The sequence below is a fragment of the Gymnoscopelus braueri genome (genome assembly GCF_963280865.1).
Source record: "Gymnoscopelus braueri genome assembly, chromosome: 11".
Classification (NCBI taxonomy): Eukaryota; Metazoa; Chordata; class Actinopteri; order Myctophiformes; family Myctophidae; genus Gymnoscopelus; species Gymnoscopelus braueri.
The window spans coordinates 53,935,274-53,955,273 of record NC_137613.1 but is presented as its reverse complement, the minus strand read 5'-3'; the positions used below and the strand labels follow the sequence as shown (position 1 = coordinate 53,955,273).

Here is a 20,000-nt window from a genome sequence, read left to right as displayed (position 1 = left end):
ACTGCTCCTCTGTCTCAATGCGCAAAATATGCCACGGTCATGGCGGAGGAGTGGCTGTCAGTGGCGGACCGCCACTGAGAGTGGCGGGTCGGGGCGGAAAGTGGCGGTCAGTGGCGGAAAGTGGCTGTCAGTGGCGGTCAGTGACGGTTCGTGGCGGCAGGCTTGGCGTTCGTGGCGGGAGGCGGCGCTCGTGGCGGGAGGCGGCACTCGTGGCGGGAGGCGGCGCTTGTGGCGGGCGGCGGTCAGTGGCGGTCGTGGCTGTCAGTGGCGCTCAGTGACGGGTTGTGGCGGGTCCGTGGCGGTCAGTGGCTGTCAGTGGCAGTCGTTCCGCCGTGACGGTGGCGTCTCCGCCGCGGCGGGTGCGGCGGAGAACTGACGGTCTGTGGCGGAGAGGCAGAGGCTCGGCGCTCGTGCCAGACGCGCGGCGGTCGTGCCAGATGCGCGGCGGAGGCGTGGCGGCCGCCAACGCCGTTTTGGGATCTCGCTGTCTCTCGTTTTGGTACGCAGATTGGTCTCTCCTTCCGGAGGTAGCGAGCCAGATCTGGGCCAGATTGGCCCACCACAGGTCGGTTTGTTTGCCTCCGAAGAGAAGGCGAAGTGTTCTCGCTTCTACTCGGTAGAGGGGACCCCCCCTCACGGGGTATGGACGCCTTGGTGCCAGAGTCCTGCAACGGGCCGGGTACCCGCGGATACCCGACGGGTACCCGCGTTTGACGGGTGAAAACGGGTGATTTTTCCCCCCAATTTTTATTGATTTTTACATACATAAAGACTTATGCGTTTCAAGTACAGAACCATCAGAATTGAACTCAGTATGAAAATGTTACTTTGATAAGATCACGGGTACGGGGACGGGCGGTACTGAACTAATCACGGGCGGGTATCATTTTATTGTGAAAATCAGAGAGCACTGTTCCCGCCCAAACAACGTCACTTGTGTAACTTAACACAGCACAACTGCATGGAGCATGCTCAAGCAGCGCTGGCTGGCCGTCCTACATGCTGCAGTGAGGAACGAGATGCTGACTGGCAACAAGAATGCCACTAATGGAGACATATCTATGGCCAACGGCCACGATGTCGCGAATGGAAATGTCATGGACAATGATATTGGACTCCAATCTACACTGTAAAATTCACAATGTTATTTTAACTGTGAGAGTGTATAAATGGAACCAAATGGACCTGTGAGGGTACACTCTCACAGTATAACTTGAGAAAAGAAAGAAGCAGAAGAAACTAGAAAGTCAGTAGGGGGAGTTTGGGTTTCTCTTTGATTCAGAAAGTAAGTTAAGGCCTCAATGCCCTCTCTATGCTGCACATTGGTGTTACTGGTCACATCCATAGTACACAGGAAATCTGTGTACTTCAACAGACACATTAGAGTGAACTTTACATTGCTTGTTAGCATGCAAACTTGAAATACATTTTGTTCAACAATTCTGCAAAAAGTCGCTACAGAGTGATTAAACGTCGGAGGAATAAACATACTTTTTGGTCTTAAAGTTCTTGTGTTTTCAGAACTCACTGGTTCTTGCACTTGTTTAGTTTGTAGTCCAATTATAGTGTTCGGAGCCTCTTTGGCAAAGAAGGCTTTCAATTTGATAGACCGAAAAAAATTAAAGAGTTTTACTCTCGTTAGAAACGAGTCGGCTTTTTTAACACTCTCACAGTTACAGACCCGTAGTGTCCATTTGGTTTAATTTGTACACTCTTAGAGTTACAGACCTGTTAGGGTCCATTTTGACCCCTGGCCAGTTTCTTACACTTATTCGTCAGAGGAGCTTGCAATCAGCATTTCCAAATGTTGACATAGCACTGCGAATATTTCTCACATTGCCCATCACCAATGCATCAGGAGAGCGCTCTTTTTCTAAATTGTCACTGATCAAGAATCGTTTAAGGTCAACTATGGGACAGGATAGATTATGCAACCTCACTCGCATGTCCCTTGAGTCTGATATTGTTAGAAAGCTTGATTTTACAGATATTGTAAAAGATTTCTCATTACGCAAAGCCAGGAAGAAGACCTTTTAGGTCCTGAATAAGTGCATGACTCACTGTATTTTATTATTTACTCTGTGTTTGTTAACTAAGGTTCTTATCTGGGCCGTTGTTCTGGATAAGTGCATGACGCACTGTATTGTTTTATTTACTCTGTGTTTGTTAACTAAGGTTCTTATCTGGGCCTCTGTTCTGGATAAGTGCATGACGCACTGTATTATATTATTTACTCTGTGTTTGTTAACTAAGGTTCTTATCTGGGCCGTTGTTCTGGATAAGTGCATGACGCACTGTATTGTTTTATTTACTCTGTGTTTGTTAACTAAGGTTCTTATCTGGGCCTCTGTTCTGGATAAGTGCATGACGCACTGTATTATATTATTTACTCTGTGTTTGTTAACTAAGGTTAGGATATCTGAGCCTTTTGGTCTGCATGTCCTTGCACTTGTGAGTTGTTCTGGAAAAGCGCATGACTCACTGTATTCTATAATTTACCCCACTGTATTTTATTTACTCTGTGTTTGTTAACTAAGGTTATTATCTGGGTCTTTCGGTCTGATCTTGCACTTTGTGAGTTCTGGATAAGCTCATGATGCACTATTTTATTTACCGCTCTGTATTTTATTATTTACTCTACTGTGTTTGTTAACTAAGGATATTATCTGGGCCTTTCTGTCCGATCTTGCACTTTGTGAGTTGTTCTTGATAAGCACATCATGGCACATGGCGTGCTGCTCTGCTCTTTAAATCGACTTGTTGTCGATATATAGGCCTATTATTTTTTTCAATTGAGTCACTAAATTGTATAGGCTAGCCTACAATTTATGAAAGCCGCACTTTGGCCGCCTGAGTAGCCTATTGTTTTCTCAATAATGATTCTTATGAAGAATAAGAAAATAAATGTGAAACATTTATTATAAAATTGAAACTGCATTGTTTCTTCCCCATCATCACCACCACATTTATTGTAGTATAAGACTGTAATAACCATAAAGTAACCTCCTTAATAATAAATGTAATTTGTAAAATGATAGACAGTTTAGACACTGTAGTTATAGCAGAAACTGTTAAAGCGTAGACTGTTGGAAAGGCTGTGCTGTGCCCTGTGTCTGTGCAGTGTGACTGTCAGCGCCGTGCTGGCGGTGTCACGTGCACCGAACGCACGTGCGGTGCGCGTTCATTCGCTGAGCGAGCGAACGCACCCGATATTGTCCGATTAATGTTGAGGAGGGGGGCCTTTGATTTGGTGTAGGTGCCCCATTCCAATGGTAGTCTGTCAACTCCATCATCAACTCGCCCTCCCATTTGGTTTTAATCTTAGAGAGGTTTTGATCTTCCAGTGACAACAATTGTGAGTATACAGATATCAGTCCTTTTTGAAAGTAAGAGTAATCTCTTCCCATATCGTCTCATTAGGTAGAGTAGGAAAGACAGAAAATATATTACTAATACAGTGACGTACTTGAAAATATCTAAACATGTTATTGCGGGAAAGATCATATATCTCACACAGATTGTTGAAACTATCAAACACCCCATTGTTGTAAAGATCTTTAAAACAAGACAGTCCTTTTCTGCTCCATTGAGTAAAAGTTAAATCAAGAGAGGAAGGTGGAAATGTGTGTTTTTTACTGATAGGACCAAGAGGGGAAGGAGATACGAGTTTGTAATGATTGTGAAACTGGGTCCAAATGTTAAGTGTGGATTTTATAATGGGATTAGAGGTAAATCAAAAAATCTTTATCGGTGAAGAGGGGGGTCGATTAAACTTAACACAGAGATCCTCAAAGGCAGCAAATGAGCCCTATGTGTATAAAAACACCAGTACTGTCAAAGCATAGATACAGTCAAATATTACTCAACTACACTACAACTACACTACTTCACTGTAAGTGACGTGTACTTGAGTTAAAGTACTGGAGTACTTGCTGTTATGAAGTACTTCTAAATGCCTAAATTGTAAATTGAGTTGGTGTGGGTAAAATATGGATAAAAGAACTGAAGTTGAGGTTACATGGGAACATTAGGGGTGGCAATTACTATCCCCTGAGACCCCAAATGACCACACTGAAGGATGGTCGTGAGTGACGTCACGTTCTCTTTGGCCCCTGGTTGGCCCACACATTAATTTGTCCGGCCTTGCAAAGTGCTACCTAGTTCACCTTATGTGGACACGCTGGCCCAGCCGTTCTTCTATCCGTAACTGATGTGATTATGGTGTCTACACGGTTTAGCAGCACGTGAATACAAAGAGATTCATAATGTTTTACCGTAGTTAAAATACTATGAATAATGGTTATAAGTGGGGAGTCCATGAATAAATAAATATCCTTAGTTTTCCCCTTTTCTTATGTCATTCCCTATGTGACCAGCAGGGGGAAGTGGAGACCACAGCACTGGTCTCTGTTCTGTCTGTCTGTCTGTCTGTCTGTCTGTCTGTCTGTCTGTCTGTCTGTCTGTCTGTCTGTCTGTCTGTCTGTATGTATGTCTTTGTGTCTATTAACAGTAACAAATGACCACTGCAGGGTTTTCTTTTCCTAATCACAAAATCCAAACAAGGAGAAGTCCAGAGATTCAGCCAAGCATAGTGGTCTGCTGACCTTGTCATTAAATCATATTATGTTTTAAACATAGTTCTGTGAACAATTTGTTAATAATAAATGGTACATCATGCTAACAACATGACAGTGTTTTGCTGTTGGTTTTAATTACAGTAATAAACAGATCCCCCCCCCCCCCCCCTCTCTCTCTCTCTCTCTCTCTCTCTCTCTCTCTCTCTCTCTCTCTCTCTCTCTCTCTCTCTCTCTCTCTCTCTCTCTCCAGATGAGGACACTGGCAATATTCTCTCTGGAACCAACACACACACACACACACACACACACACACACACACACACACACACACACACACACACACACACACACACACACACACAGTGCTCTGGGGGGCATATATATCTCCTCTTCTCATGACTGTTCTCATAATGGTAATTTAATATTCCCTCAGACGCACGAATGCACGCACGCACGCACGCACGCACGCACGCGCACCCACGCACGCGCACACACACGCACACACACACACACACACACACACACACACACACACACACACACACACACACACACACACACACACACACACCTCCCACGTAGTACGTAGTACGTGGGAGGTGGCACGTAGGGTCGTCAATCTGGTGGACAAACCCAGATGACACAAGGGAAATTGTGTGTGTGTGTGTGTGTGTGTGTGTGTGTGTGTGTGTGTGTGTGTGTGTGTGTGTGTGTGTGTGTGTGTGTGTGTGTGTGTGTGTGTGTGTGTGTGTGTGTGTGTGTGTGTGTGTGTGTGTGTGGGTGTGTGTGAGACAGGGAGCAGAACGGCTGCATTACAACCATTTAACACACAAGCAGCAACAGACCAACAACAGCTACATGTAAGATTACTTTTCATTTCATCACATTATTAAATAAGTTCAGTGAATTAGATTAAACTTAGTTTAGTTTGACTGCTTTGGTTTAAACTATTATGATTATGATATAAATTAAGCTGAAGACATTATGCTGCACATTTAACACTGTTAAATGGAGCACATGTTCATTAAAACTAATAGAACATGTTTCAAATGTCGCTGAAGGACTTTCCTTAACAAATTTTAGCAATCTTTACTATACTGGATTATTTTCAATTTTCCCTACTTTTACTTACTTCTACTCCATTACATCTCAGAGGCAAATATTATACTTTTTACTGCACTACAATTATTTGAAAACTTTAGTTACTTGTTACTTTGTAGATTTGTATTATTATTACAAAACATGCATTAATAACCACAATAGGCGATCTACAAGCTCACAATGCGTCGCTTTGCGACCCATTGTGAGTTTCTACTTTTGCACTTTTACTGGAGTACATTTTGAATTCCGGACTTTTACTTGTAAGAGAGTATTTCTACATTGCAGTATTGATACTTTTACTTAAGTAAACTGCTGGTATCCCAATATTGTCGCTGTCGGGTGGAAACTTTTTCTCCAAAACTGTTCCTTTTTTATTATTATTTTAAAAATTTGCCAATTTACAAGCTCACAACGCGTCACATCAGAGTAGATCTGCTATTTTAACTACTTTTGTGTGACACTCTTGTATGATGAAGTAGTCCATTCATTTACGGGAAAAGTCCAAATTACTATAATTAATCATGCTTCATGTCCATATGAGTGAAACCACCCGGCTGATTTGTTTATTTTTGTAACACAGTTCTTATAGGACGCAATCTAAGATTTCTCTATGAGGAATTTCAATAGAATAGATTACTCCGTGACCCAGAGGGATAGCGGCCTCTAGTGGCAGTGATGTCAGACCTTCGGCGCTCTATAGTTGTATTGTTGAACCAGCATTTTGACTGTTTTTCTCGACAGACTCACACTGAGCCTGGTCCAGTCCGGTCCCGGAACTCCAGTTCCAGATGTTGCCACATCTGTTCTTCATCCTCCTCCTCTTCCTCATCGCCTCCTCATCCTCCCCCCACCAGGAAGGTCGTGACCTCTACAACGTCACCATGGCGGCCATTCTGCCCGTCACCAACACGGACTATGCGTGGGCGTGGCCTCGCGTTGGCCCCGCCCTCTACCGTGCTGTAGAGCTTGTGAACTCGGACCCCGCCATGCTGCCTGGGATCCGATTGGTTCTGGAGGTGGGAAACTCTGAAAACAATCAGGTACAGTATACTGGTTCTATTGTTCTATTGTTCTAAAACCAGCAGGTATACTGGTGCTATTGTTGTATTGTTTTAAAACCAGCAGATATACTGGCTCTATTGTTCTAAAACCACAGGTATACTGGCCCTATTGTTCTAAAACCACAGGTATACTGGCCCTATTGTTCTAAAACCAGCAGGTATACTGGCCCTATTGTTCTAAAACCACAGGTATACTGGCCCTATTGTTCTGGAAACCACAGGTATACTGGCCCTATTGTTCTAAAACCACAGGTAGACCAGCCCTATTGTTCTAAAACCAGCAGGTATACTGGCCCTATTGTTCTAAAACCACAGGAATACTGGCCCTATTGTTCTGAAACCACAGGTAGACCAGCCCTATTGTTCTAAAACCAGCAGGTATACTGGCCCTATTGTTCTAAAACCACAGGTAGACCAGCCCTATTGTTCTAAAACCAGCAGGTATACTGGCCCTATTGTTCTAAAACCACAGGTAGACCAGCCCTATTGTTCTAAAACCAGCAGGTATACTGGCCCTATTGTTCTAAAACCACAGGAATACTGGCCCTATTGTTCTGAAACCACAGGTATACTGGCCCTATTGTTATAAAACCACAGGTAGACCGGCCCTATTGTTCTAAAACCAGCAGGTATACTGGCCCTATTGTTCTAAAACCAGCAGGTATACTGGCCCTATTGTTCTAAAACCAGCAGGTATACTGGCCCTATTGTTCTAAAAACCATCAGGTATACTGGTTCTATTATTTTAAAACCAGCAAGTAGTATACTGGTTATTTATATAGAGTCTATATATACTGCAGCAGGTATACTGGCTTGTGACAGGCACCATGCTAAGAGAGCACATCTCACCGGTCCTTGTCTCTCGCCACTGGCTCCCAGTGAAGTGTAGAGTGACATTTAAGATTATTTTGTTTGTGTTCAAAGCTGTCTTGCACCTCCGTGTATTGTGGAACTTTTAGACCACTCTCCTAACTCCAGGTCACTCAGATCTGATAGTCAGTTGTATATGAAGACTCCACGGTCTAGCACAGTAAGGACGGGCGACCGTGCACTTTGCTGTGCTGGCAGCGAAGTTGTGGAACAAACTCCCTTTGAGGGTCAAAGCTGCCCCAAAGGACTTTTAAAAACATGCTTAAGACCCACCTTTTCACTGCAGAGGATTCCTAGGCTCACTTGCTGTTTTGTGTTTTTGTGGGTTGTGTGTGTGTGTTTAGTTTCTGACTGGCTGACAGTGTGACTGAGTTCTTGAGTCCTAGGCCCCGTTTACGACGGTCTCTACAGAAAACGGCAAGATAAAGTATCAGATGTGCCGTCCGTTTAGACGGCAACAGTGTTATCAGGGGTTGAAAACGCAATAAAGTGAAACCTCCTTCCAGAGCGGAATTCTTTGAAAACGCTCTTCTTTGAAAACGTCTCCATGTTCTTCTTCTTCTTCTTTTAGGTTTCCGGCAGGCTGTACACTAACGCGTGTAATGCTGCCCTCCACAGGCGAAGGGTTTTACTGTTTTACCCTACACTTTATTATATAGTTCAGTAGAGTGGAGAAACCTCAGGACTGCTTTTCCAATTTTCTGGGAATTCACCTCTGATGTAAAGATAGTCTTTAAGGAGAAGACTTTAAGCCCCTGGTCTGTCATTTCCTCAAGCATCTGCTGTCTCTCACTACTGTACTTCTCACATGAGAACAAAACATGTTGTACTGTCTCCAACTGTCCACATTGGCAAAGCCCGTCTGGGTGTTTGCCTATGATGTTTAGGCAATTGGCTAACCCACAGTGTCCCAGTCTCAGCCTGGTTAATACAATTTCATCCCTTCTCCCAGAACCCATTGCACACCTCTTTTTTTTAATAGACGGCTGTACCGAAAAATACAGCCTCCCCCTTTCCTCCTCTGTCCACTCTTTTTGCCACTGAACCCCTAGCTGTTCTCTGCACACGCTAAAGCTCTCAAATTTCGCTGGACCTTCATATCGATGATTTCTTTTTTTAGAGCTTCCTTGGCCACGCCATCAGCCATTTCATTCCCCTTGACCCCAGAGTGCCCCGGTACCCACAGAAAAACAACCCTGCAGCCCATTCGCTCTACCCTATACATTCCACACATCACCTCCCAGATCAAGTCAGATCGTGCCTTTGATTCCCCCCCTCTCAGAGCCACCAGAGCAGCCGCAGAATCTGAACAAATCACAGTTTTTGCCGGTTTGACCTCCTCTATCCACCACACAGCCCATATAATTGCCAATAGTTCAGCTGCAAATACTGACATGTTGTCTGTTATCCGGATACTCTGCTGGATCTGACGCCCCTCCACATACATTCCAAAGCCAGTTTTCCCAGAGACTGGGTCTTTAGACCCATCTGTGTATATCTTCACATACTCTTTTTCGTACTGCCCTAGGTACCTGTGCACTCGGTCACTTGTAAGCTCTTTTTTTCCCTCGTCCAACAGGGACAAATCCACCTCTAGCTCTGGGAGAAACCAGAATGGGATAGGAGACCACACTGACCAAATGACATTGTCCTGCTTTAACCCAATGTTAACTGCTAACTGTTTTATGTGGTGAAAGAAGGTTGCTTTCTCCTCCTTGCCTGCAAACTCCCAACACTCCTCCAATATACATTTCGCTGCCATGCTGTATTGAAACCCGCTTAATTTAACCCAGTAGTGGAGTCCCAGCTTGTTTCTCCTGTACCTTAATGGTACTTCCCCCATTTCAACCAGCAAGGCTGGTATAGGCGTTGTTTTAAAAGCCCCACTACAACCTCTCAGTGCTTTTGATTGCACTCGGTCAAGTTTGCATAGATGTGCTTTTGCAGCTGCCCCAAACACTATACTTCCATAGTCAAGAGTGGATCTGATCATAGCTTGGTACAGTATATCATGTGCAAGGTCTCCCTCTCCGCCCCCCAATCGCTTCCAGCTAAACTCCGGAGAATGTTATTCACTTTCTCACATTTACACTGTACTTTCTCTATATGAGTTTTCCATGTTAGCCTTTCATCCATCCACATCCCCAGGAACTTGAAGACCTTTACTCTCTCTAGAGGATGCCCATTCATTACCAGGTTCAACGCTGGAATTTTCCTCTTAAACCCAAACACCATGTATTGACTTTTAGAGGATGAAATCCTGAATCCCCACTTATCTGCCCACTGACCAATCTGGTCCAATGCCTCTTGGGTTTGTCTGTACAGGTGCCCAATGTTTTTTCCCCTCCTCCAGATGGCTCCATCATCCGCAAATAGAGACTTTCCAAATCTATTGTCCACTCCTTTAAATATATCATTTATCATGACATTAAACAAGACTGGGCTAATGACTGAGCCCTGGGGCGTCCCATTTTCTTTTTTTTTCCATTAACTTTTTATTGGATTTTTCAGAAAACAAACATACACAAAAAGGAAAAGACTAGCACATTACTAACAAACAAACCGAACATACAAAACGTACAAATACAAACATATAAGGGGAGGAAACTGTCTCTCTACTTGGTCACTTATTTACTAGTTATGCATACATATAATCCATACACTTGGTCACATCTTCAAAAACGGAGAACAAAAGGTCCATTAATGGGACAAATTCGACGTGTGGGGCGTCCCATTTTCAATGTCAACAGTTTCTGACACCTCTCCTCCAACTCTCACTTGTATAGACCTATTGTTAAGGAAGTCCTTTATCCAATAAAACATCCGGCCCTTAATGCCTGCCTCGTGGAGTTTAATAAGTACCCCCTCTCTCCACATAGAATCATATGCTTTCTCTATATCTAAGAACACCCCCATTACTGCTTCCTTATTGATAAATGCCTTCCTAACATCCTGGTCTAATACTACTATAGATTCCATAGTGCTTCTCCCAATTCTAAAGCCATTTTGGTAGTTCACAAAGAAATTGTTAGTTTCTAGGAAATAGACCAGCCTGTTTGTGACCATTCTTTCCATCACCTTACACAGCACAGATGTTAGAGCTATTGGCCGATAGGATGATGGGCAAGATGGATCTTTTCCTGGCTTCAGAATTGGGACTACCACCGCATGCTTCCATTTCTGTGGTAATTTTCCTACCTCCCATATATAATTACACAGCGCAAGGATTTCATCCAGCACAATATCATCCACTTGTTTAAACATTGCATAACTTATTCTGTCTTGGCCTGGAGTGGTATTTGCCCCTGCCTGCACCGCATCCTTAAGTTCTTTTAGAGAAAAATATGTATTATACGGACTATAATCTTCACACTCATGACTTAACCTCCAGTCCTCTATTTCCAATACTTCCTTCCTTATCCTAAGACATTTTTCTCCTAATGATTTGGAATTATGAACATCCTGAAAGACTCTAACACACATATTTGCTTTTTCCTTGTTATTTACTGCTTCTCTGCTCTCCATTTTCAACACTGGCATTATTGATCTCACAGTTTTCCCTGACATCCTATGTATTCTGGCCCAAACCTCCCCAACCGGAGTATCAGACCCAATTGTCCCACAGAATGTCCTCCAACATCTCTTTTTTGCATCTTTAATTGTTTTCCTTGCTACTGCTCTGTACCTTTTGAACTCAATTGCATTTGCCTGAGTAGGTATTCTCCGTAATACTTTAAAAGCTTGTTTCCTCTTCCTCACTGCCTCATCACATTCCTTATTCCACCATGGCACAATAACCCGGTCCTTAAAAGGCTTTTTCAAAGGGATTGTCAGTGATGCCACACTAAATATCATTGCACTTAATGACTCATTATGCTCATCAATTGTCCCTTCGCTGTTGACTTCCCCTACTTGATCCCTTGTACCTTCTTTAAATGCTTCCCAGTCAGCTCTGACTAAGTCAAATCTATTACTTCTATCCACCCGATCCATAATCAGTGATCTTCCAAACTTGCTCACAATAGGGAAGTGATCACTTCCCATTGAATAATCCTCCATTACTTCCCATTCCCCTACTCTCGCTAGCCCTGGCGAGGCAAACGTTAAATCTAAACAGGATAATTTGCCTGTTTTTATGTCAAACCGGGTTCCTCTGTCATCGTTCATGATAACCAAATTACTGTGATCTAATAGCTCCTCAACTACTTCACCATTTATATTTTTCTCCTGACTTCCCCACAAGGGGTTGTGCGCATTAAAATCCCCCGCCCAAATAGCAGGGGAACCTGCCTTAGTTGCTATTTCCTCAAGCTCAGATATCACTATCGGCTTACAGGGGTTATAGAAGTTAACTATATTTATCTTCCCCTTAGAGCTCCATACTTCCACTATTAGGCACTCAGAGGATACCTTGCACTCCTTCAATTTATATTGTATCCCACTTTTAATAAATGTTGCACACCCCCCTCCTTGTGTTGTGTCTGATCTATCTTTACGCAGGCCTATATATCCTGGTATGACAAAATCAAGGCAGGGTTTTAGCCATGTTTCCTGTATGCATACAATTTGAGGTTTCGTCTCACTATCCCGAATAAATTTCTTAAAGGTTCTATGACATTCATTTTCACTTTTTTTTTAATTTTTTATGTTTTTTGGGGGGTTTTATGACCTCAAATACACCTAAAAAATCTGAACTTTGAACATTCAGTGGATTTTCTGTGGTCTGGGGTTTTATGAATAATTAGGCTCAAAAGTAATCTGAGCTTGGCCCTTCGACAGTGAGGTCACAGTCAATTAATCCCGCCCACTCTCCTCCTCGCCCCTCCCCTCCCCTATCCTTTCCTTTGGGGGGGGCGGAGCAGAGGCGATGATTGACAGGCAAAATCCCTCACCAGCGACACCCGCAGGCAAAGATTTCTTTTTTCATTGCAGTTGAAAAGGCTTTAGAAATGTGAGAGAAAAACACCTGCCATGGATCAATGGAGTGGAATTTTTTGTTAAAACTTTCTATACACGTTTGAAGGACCATGACAAAGACTTTTAATGTGTGGTAAAACTGAACGTCATGAAACCTTTAAGTTCCTGTCCGTTGGCAATAAGACTCCTTGCATTCCATTGTAGGATGCAAAACATCATCAACATCCTAATCATCCTCACTCTCATCATGTTCATCCCCTGGGTCATCCTCCATTCCTTCCACTGCCTCCTCTGCGGATCTGACCCCGCCCCCCCATTCTGTGTCACTTGCTTTTACTTGACTTTTACGCATGTATTCGTGCAGATCCTGGGGAGAATACTCTCCCTCATCAAAAAGCCTGCCTGCTGCCTTAGCCACACACTGTATTATATTAGAACTTGTTTCCACTTTCCGGGAACGTCTCCATGTAAACGGGCAAGACGGTGTTAACCAGTGTTGCCAGATTCTGCGAGAGAAATTAGCAACCAAGTCTATGAAAACTCAAAAGAAGCGACTAGGCTACGGCTATTTGAAAATAGCCGATCTACAAGCTCAAAACGTGTTGCGATGCGACGCGTTGTGAGCTTGTAGATCTGCTATTTTCAAAAAAGAAAGAAGAAACAATAATCTTGAGGAAATAACTTTAACAACACAAATCGTGTATTGGGGTCTCTGACACAAAATATTTTCAGAAGTGGGGGGGGGGTCTGTGGACAAATACATAATTTGACATGAAGATGTTTAAGAACCACTAGTTTAAACAACATTAGGAAACAAGTCCAAATAAGCAACTACACTTTAGAAACAAGCCCAAAGTCGCTTATAATAAGCGGACATGGCAACCAAACAAACAGTTGTGATAGGAAGGAGACACCGCCACCTAGCCACCTGGCATGCACACTACAGCGTTTTAAATCACTGGAGCGTCTTCGTGTAAATGCATAATAAGAAGTGACAACGCAACGGCACTTTGTCGTTTTCTGTTCTGATCGAGTGATCGTTGCCCTAGTCTGGCCCTAGTCGAGCCCTAGTCGAGCCTTCTTTGTCTTGTTCTGTCTTTCTCCTTTTCTCTTTCTTTTCTCTTTCTTCAGACTGCGCCCCAGGCCAGTGATAACTGGATGGGGGGGAAGCACTACAAATACCGAAGCTATGAACTTATGTAAATGAAGTCCTATTTTCCTAGGGGTTCTGTTCGGACTCGGCGGCGCCCCTAGCGGCGGTGGATCTCAAGCTGTCACATGACCCCTGGGTGTTCGTGGGACCGGGTTGTGACTACTCCTCATCGCCGGTCGCTCGCTTCACCACCCACTGGGACGTTCCCATGGTAACGGCGGGCGCACGGGCAATTGGTTTTGACCGTCACGCTTCAGTGACCAACACAGGTGAGTGAACAAATGCAACCTTCAAATGCTCAAAGGAAGTGTTTCCAAAACAGTCAGGGTCCATTCTTGGGTCACGGACCCATTTTTATGGGTCGTGAGTATGTATTGCTAACTTTTGTTTTTAATCATTATTATTTCAAAATATTATGAATTACAAATGAATAGTATCTGTTATATAAATAAAAGAAAATCCGTAAATTAGGAAGACAAATTAGTGAAAATAGCAGATCTGCAAGCTCTGCTATTTTCACTAGTTTGGGTCCTGGGGAGACATCAAATTGAATTTTTGGGTTTTTTGATTGATTGACTGAATATTTTATCAGGCAAGTCCAGTTAAAACACTTTGTCTAAAACGTCTGTCCAAAAAAAGTCCTTGCGGTCTTGTTTCCATTGAGGTCCTTGGTATTCAATTCATAAACATATATAGTAGCACCAAACAGTTCAATATCATCACAATAAAACAGAAGGGGGGGGGAGTCAAAAGAAGGGGGGGGGGGGTCGTCTGTCTAAGGGAGAAATGGTAATACCTTCCTTTTGGCCTCCTGAAAGGTGCATTTTCAGGGCTGTTTTAAAGGAACCCAGCTAACTGATTTTTTTTTGAGGAATGGGGTTAAACTATTCCACACCTGGTTGGCAGTGCTTTAGAAGGAGAATTTACCCATATTTGTTTTATACCCCGGGGACGTTTTGTCAACGGGGGGGAGGGGGGGGGTGCTGCGCGAGAAAAAAACAGTGCGCTTCAATGTTGTAGTGCCTAAATTCCGTTTTTTTTTCTCCTCGCCGTTTGGTGCCCTGCCCAAGGTTGGTGCCCTGTGCTGCGCTGCTTTTATCCGCCAGATTGGGCGTTCACGTTATATTTTGCACCATCACGGTGCGAGGTCACACTCACACAATCACGTGCACTGCAGCATGCGTCCCCTCCACCTCCGCCTCCTCCCCATGGGTGTGTATTGTGTATGGACGTGCATCACCGTGCATGTGTGAGTGTGGCTTCAGGAAGTAAATTCCTAGCCTCGATCTCCAGGCTTTTATTTTTTAGTTTTGCTAAAAAATAAAAGCTTGGATATTCCTGTCCCAGCTGTTGGTACGCAAAAGTGCCTCGCGTCTTCTGATGTGCCGCGCAGAATTTGTTTTGGCGACGCATGCGCACCTGCGCACCAGTTATGTGCACCCCTGTCTATGAAGCTATCTATGAAATCTATGCAAACGTTTACTCTGCAATAGGGCATAGCAGTGGCGGCCATTTTCTGGTACCACTAAAAAAAAAGCCAATGCATTTTTCCCATAGAGATTTCCAAAATTATTTATATCAATTATTTTAAGCCTAGAATCAAGCCATCCAGGGTCCTAGTGAATCATGACCATAAAACATTTGATTCTGTGAAGAAGAAAAAAGAAATCCGCAAAACAAAGGGTATCTATTAAATATAGTATATCATATAATTAAATATTAAAACTTTCGCTTTCGCCTTAAAATAATTAATAAAAATATTTTTGGAAATCTCTATGGGAAAAATGCATGGACATTTTTTTAGTGGAACCAGAAAATGGCCGCCACTGCTATACACTGCACAATTTTATACAATTGTCCCACATGCTTCATCTGACAGGTCCCACTCATAAGAAGCTGGGTGAGCTGGGCGTGTCCATCCACCAGTACTTCGGGTGGCGTCGCCACGCGTTTCTGGTGTTCACCGATGACAGTAAGGACGCCAACGATGACAGGGAGTGTTTCTTCGCTGTGGAGGGCGTGTACACTCTGCTCGAAAGCATAAACGTCACCCTCACCGAGAGGGTCATCCAGAAGGACAATATTGATTACCAGGAGCTGGTAGAGTATGTCAGCGCACGTGGAAGAGGTTAGTCAACGCTGTCCACTAGCAACTGAGATGCTAGCTGTATCTAAGTTGCAACACCCTCCATTGACAGTGGGGTTGCCAACCGTCCGTTCAAATACAGAATCATCCCTTATTTAGAAACTAAAAGACGTGTCCCATATTGAACTGATAAGGGACACATTTTTCTCCCTATTTTGGGGAATCAATCAATGACGCTCATGTTACGAGCTCATATACATATACTATAATACACGTTGTTAATATAATATGCCGAAAATATACAGCGAGGCTTTATCTTTTTCTGGCTGTTCCTTATTTTTCTTGGAAATAATAACGGACACCTGGCCAGGTGTCCCTTATTTGAAGGTAAGTGGCAACCCTAATTGACAGCCTGTTCATGAAACAGAAAAGTCCTGTCTGATTGTATTAATGACGATAAACTCACCAATATTACACCTCTACGGACAGCTTGGGTTATCCTCTTTGTCTCTGTCAAGACTTTGTTTCATACAAAATCCACCGTTGTCATGTTATGAGCAACTTTCTATCATTGTTCTGAGTGTTTGAGTTTGGAAGCCCTCGTTTTCAATCACTCAACGTCCTGCATATGTGTGCAATTTTGAAACAGGTGGTACACAGGACGTTGAGCAATTTACAACAAGCGCTTACCAACTTCAACACAGCAAAACCCTGGCTGCACAGAGTTTATTTATAAGTTGCTCATAACGTGGATTTTTGTGAATTCTTTAACAAAGACGATAACCCAAGCGGTCCGTACAGGTGAAATATTGGTGAGTTTATCGTCATTTGATAAAATAAGATGTTTCATGAAAGGGCTGTCAATGGGAGATTGTTGCACCTTAGCATCTAAGTTGCTTGCTGCTAAGTTAGTCCTTGAACCATAACCATAACCATAACCCAGAAGCTGGTAGACATGGGAGAGGCTAGTGATTTTACTTTAATTTTCAGTTGTCACACATTTTTGAATTGGGATGGCCATAGCACATTGGGATGGCCATAGCACTATTTCCTTCCCTGTAAATAGCTACATAAACTCAGGGTATCAGGCGTCTTTTCCTAACTTATAGGGATATTTCACTTAAAAAAAACGAATTGGTCCTTTTATTGTCTACTCAGCCTTTTGTGAGCACCCCTGACAGTTTTTAAGTTGCTTGATTCAGTGTTTAGATATTTATATTCATTTTATCAGACACGCCCCCTTCCTATACAAACCCATTGTAACTTCAAACTCCATTTTAACCATGTTAGAATCAGAAACACCCGTCCTTGGTCATGGTGACTGATATTGTCCTTCTAATACGTGAGGAGACCGTGTTTTTTCGATTACTTTTTTCATTACATTTTTTTTTTTAAATACAATAATGATTTTTAGGGCCCTCACGTATTAATACGTGAGGGCAGTATGAGTCACCAGAACGAAGGATGGGTGTTTCTGATGAATCTACATGGTTAAAATGGAGTTTGAAGTTACAATGGGTTTCTATAGCAAGGGGGCGTGTCTGATAAAATTAATATCAAATATCTAAATACTGAATCAAGCAACTTAAAAACTGTCTTGGGGGCTTTTTTTTAAAGTGAATATCCCTTTAACACTGGTTACATGGCAGAGGTTAGTGAATTTTTTACCCAGCAATGTTCCAGTTGAAACCCCCCCCCCCCCTCTCTCTCTCTCTCTCTCTCTCTCTCTCTCTCTCTCTCTCTCTTTCTCTCTCTCTCTCTCTCTCGTGGACGTTTAGCCATAGCCTGGAGGGTTGAGTGCTGTGTGATTATTAATTCACCAAAATGACTGATGGGGAAAATGGCTGCTGGCAGCGTGCACAAGAAATATGACACTCACTGGCCTGGTGGTTTATGAGATTATATAGCTGCGGACACACACACACACACACACACACACACACACACACACACACACACACACACACACACACACACACACACACACACACACACACACCCCCCCCCCACACACACACACACACACACACACACACACACACACACACACACACCCCCCACACACACACACACACACACACACACACACACACACACACACACACACACACACACACACACACACACACACACACACACACGTTCTTGTCCTTGTCATGTGTGTAAATTTAATTATGACCATGTGTTGTGGTGTTGTGACGACGCTGGTTGAGACAGGCCTGCGACTGATTACATCTATTACATCTGACTGTGTGTGCGGTTGTTCAGGGGAAAGAAAATAACAATAATTAATATATATTGTCGTTGTGAGCTTGTTGAATGGCAATTTCTGCTACTTTTGGGTGACACTGGCAAAAAAAACGAGTTAAAATATGGAGGTTTCTGCCGGCAGCAACGATGTACAGTATGTCTGACTTGTCTGTCTTGTTTCTTTCTCCTTTGCCTTTGTTTCTCCATGCTGCAAACATTATTGGACCTTTATCAAACATAGGACCTTTATCAAACATCGTAGACTCTTCATTAAATATTATAGGATCTTTATCAAACGTTGTAGACCAGATCAGATCAGAATGCTTGAATGTTTGTAAACAAATGGGTATTTCCGGGTACATACAGTATATCTATGGACGTTTTCACAATAGTGTCCAGAACATTAGCTGTGTCTAGTTTGTCAACCTGTGGATATTATAACAAAATCCTATTTATAATAGTCAGAAATAAGGTTAATGAATAATACTGCTCCAAATGACACGCTGCCATCGTTACACCCCGAAATACATTTGTGGTCATGATGATTCGGCCTATAGTATCTTGTACTATAGAGCAGGGGTCTTCAACGGTTTTCAGGCCAAGGACCCCTTAGCTGAGAGAGAGATGAAGCAGGGACCCCCCCCCCCCACTTGTTAACCAGCACTATCATCAGTGTATGTTGTATTCACGTTCATATGTATTTTCAGACATTTAACCACTTCAGCCCTCAGTACTTGAACTCTACTTTTCACTCTGTACTTTCTGTACTTTTCACTCTGGTCTGCTCTTTTTTCCCTCTACACCAAACTGCTATTTTCGGTTCCCCTTTAGAATAGGGATGCAAGGGGTGGTTAATGCAACAAAAAAAGTTCCAATCACACAAAGATTTGGAGACCCCCCTCTGCCATCCGTTTACATCTGTAAACTTCCGATGTGACAATAAAGTTTGTATAAACTGAATGGAATCCTCAGATAGTTGCCTTTGCCATTTTGCATAATATGCATTATAACCCTGTGTGTATGCGTGCGTGCGTGCGTGCGTGCGTGCGTGCGTGCGTGCGTAAGTGCGTGCTTGTGTGTGTGTAGTGGTGTACCTGTGTTGTGGGCGGGACATCCTGCGGAGGCTGATGTTGCAGTTCGTGTGGGCGGGGCTGGCGCTGGAGGACTACGCGTTCTTCTTTGTGGATCTGTTTGGGGAGGCGCTGTCAGACGGCAGACCCTGGTACCTTGACGACCAGCACAACAACGCAGCGAGACACGCCTTCAGAGTGAGCACACACACATGCACATGCACATGCACATGCATACGCACACGCACGCGCACACACACACACACACACACACACACACACACACACACACACACACACACACACACACACACACACACACACACACACGCGCGCGCACACACACCCACACACACACACACACACACACACACACACACACACACACACACACACACACATACAGTACACACACACACACACACACACACGCACACAAACACACAAACACAGTAACACACACACACACACACACACACACACAGGGTGGCTCTAGGCAATTTGGCGCCCTAGGCAATATTTTTCCTGGCGCCCCCCCCCCCCCTTCCATTAAAAAATAAGAGCACCTCAGTCTCTTTTAACCAGAAAGTAATTCAGAGGACAGGAGCCTATCCTATGTCTGACAGCGCCGCGCCACCGTTTTCTGCCACAGCGCCACCTAGAGCCCTTTTTTTTGGAGCCCCCCCCCCCCCCCCCCAAAAAAAAAGGGCTCTAGGTGGCGGTCTCCCCCGCTAGTGGCGCCCTAGGCAACTGCCTACTCTGCCAGCCCTGCACACACTCACACACACACACACACACACACACACACACACACACACACACACACACACACACAAACACAGTAACACACACACGCGCGCGCGCGCGCACACACACGCACCCAAACGCACCCATCATTCTGAAGCCCCAATACTC

The 20,000-nt window shown here is 43.7% G+C and overlaps 1 protein-coding gene across 1 annotated transcript in view; it reads left to right on the top strand.

Moving 5' to 3' along the window:
• Window positions 1–6,466: 6,466 nt before the first annotated feature.
• The window catches only part of LOC308095735 (atrial natriuretic peptide receptor 1-like), a gene marked incomplete at its 5' end in the record, with an annotated part of 53,470 nt that continues 39,936 nt past the window's right edge, over window positions 6,467–20,000 (top strand). The window contains 4 exons of the mRNA XM_080442775.1: window positions 6,467–6,718; window positions 13,750–13,948; window positions 15,559–15,807; window positions 19,102–19,283. Of these exons, the coding sequence (XP_080298901.1) occupies window positions 6,467–6,718; window positions 13,750–13,948; window positions 15,559–15,807; window positions 19,102–19,283 (882 nt within the window). The remainder of the gene's footprint in view (window positions 6,719–13,749; window positions 13,949–15,558; window positions 15,808–19,101; window positions 19,284–20,000) is intronic.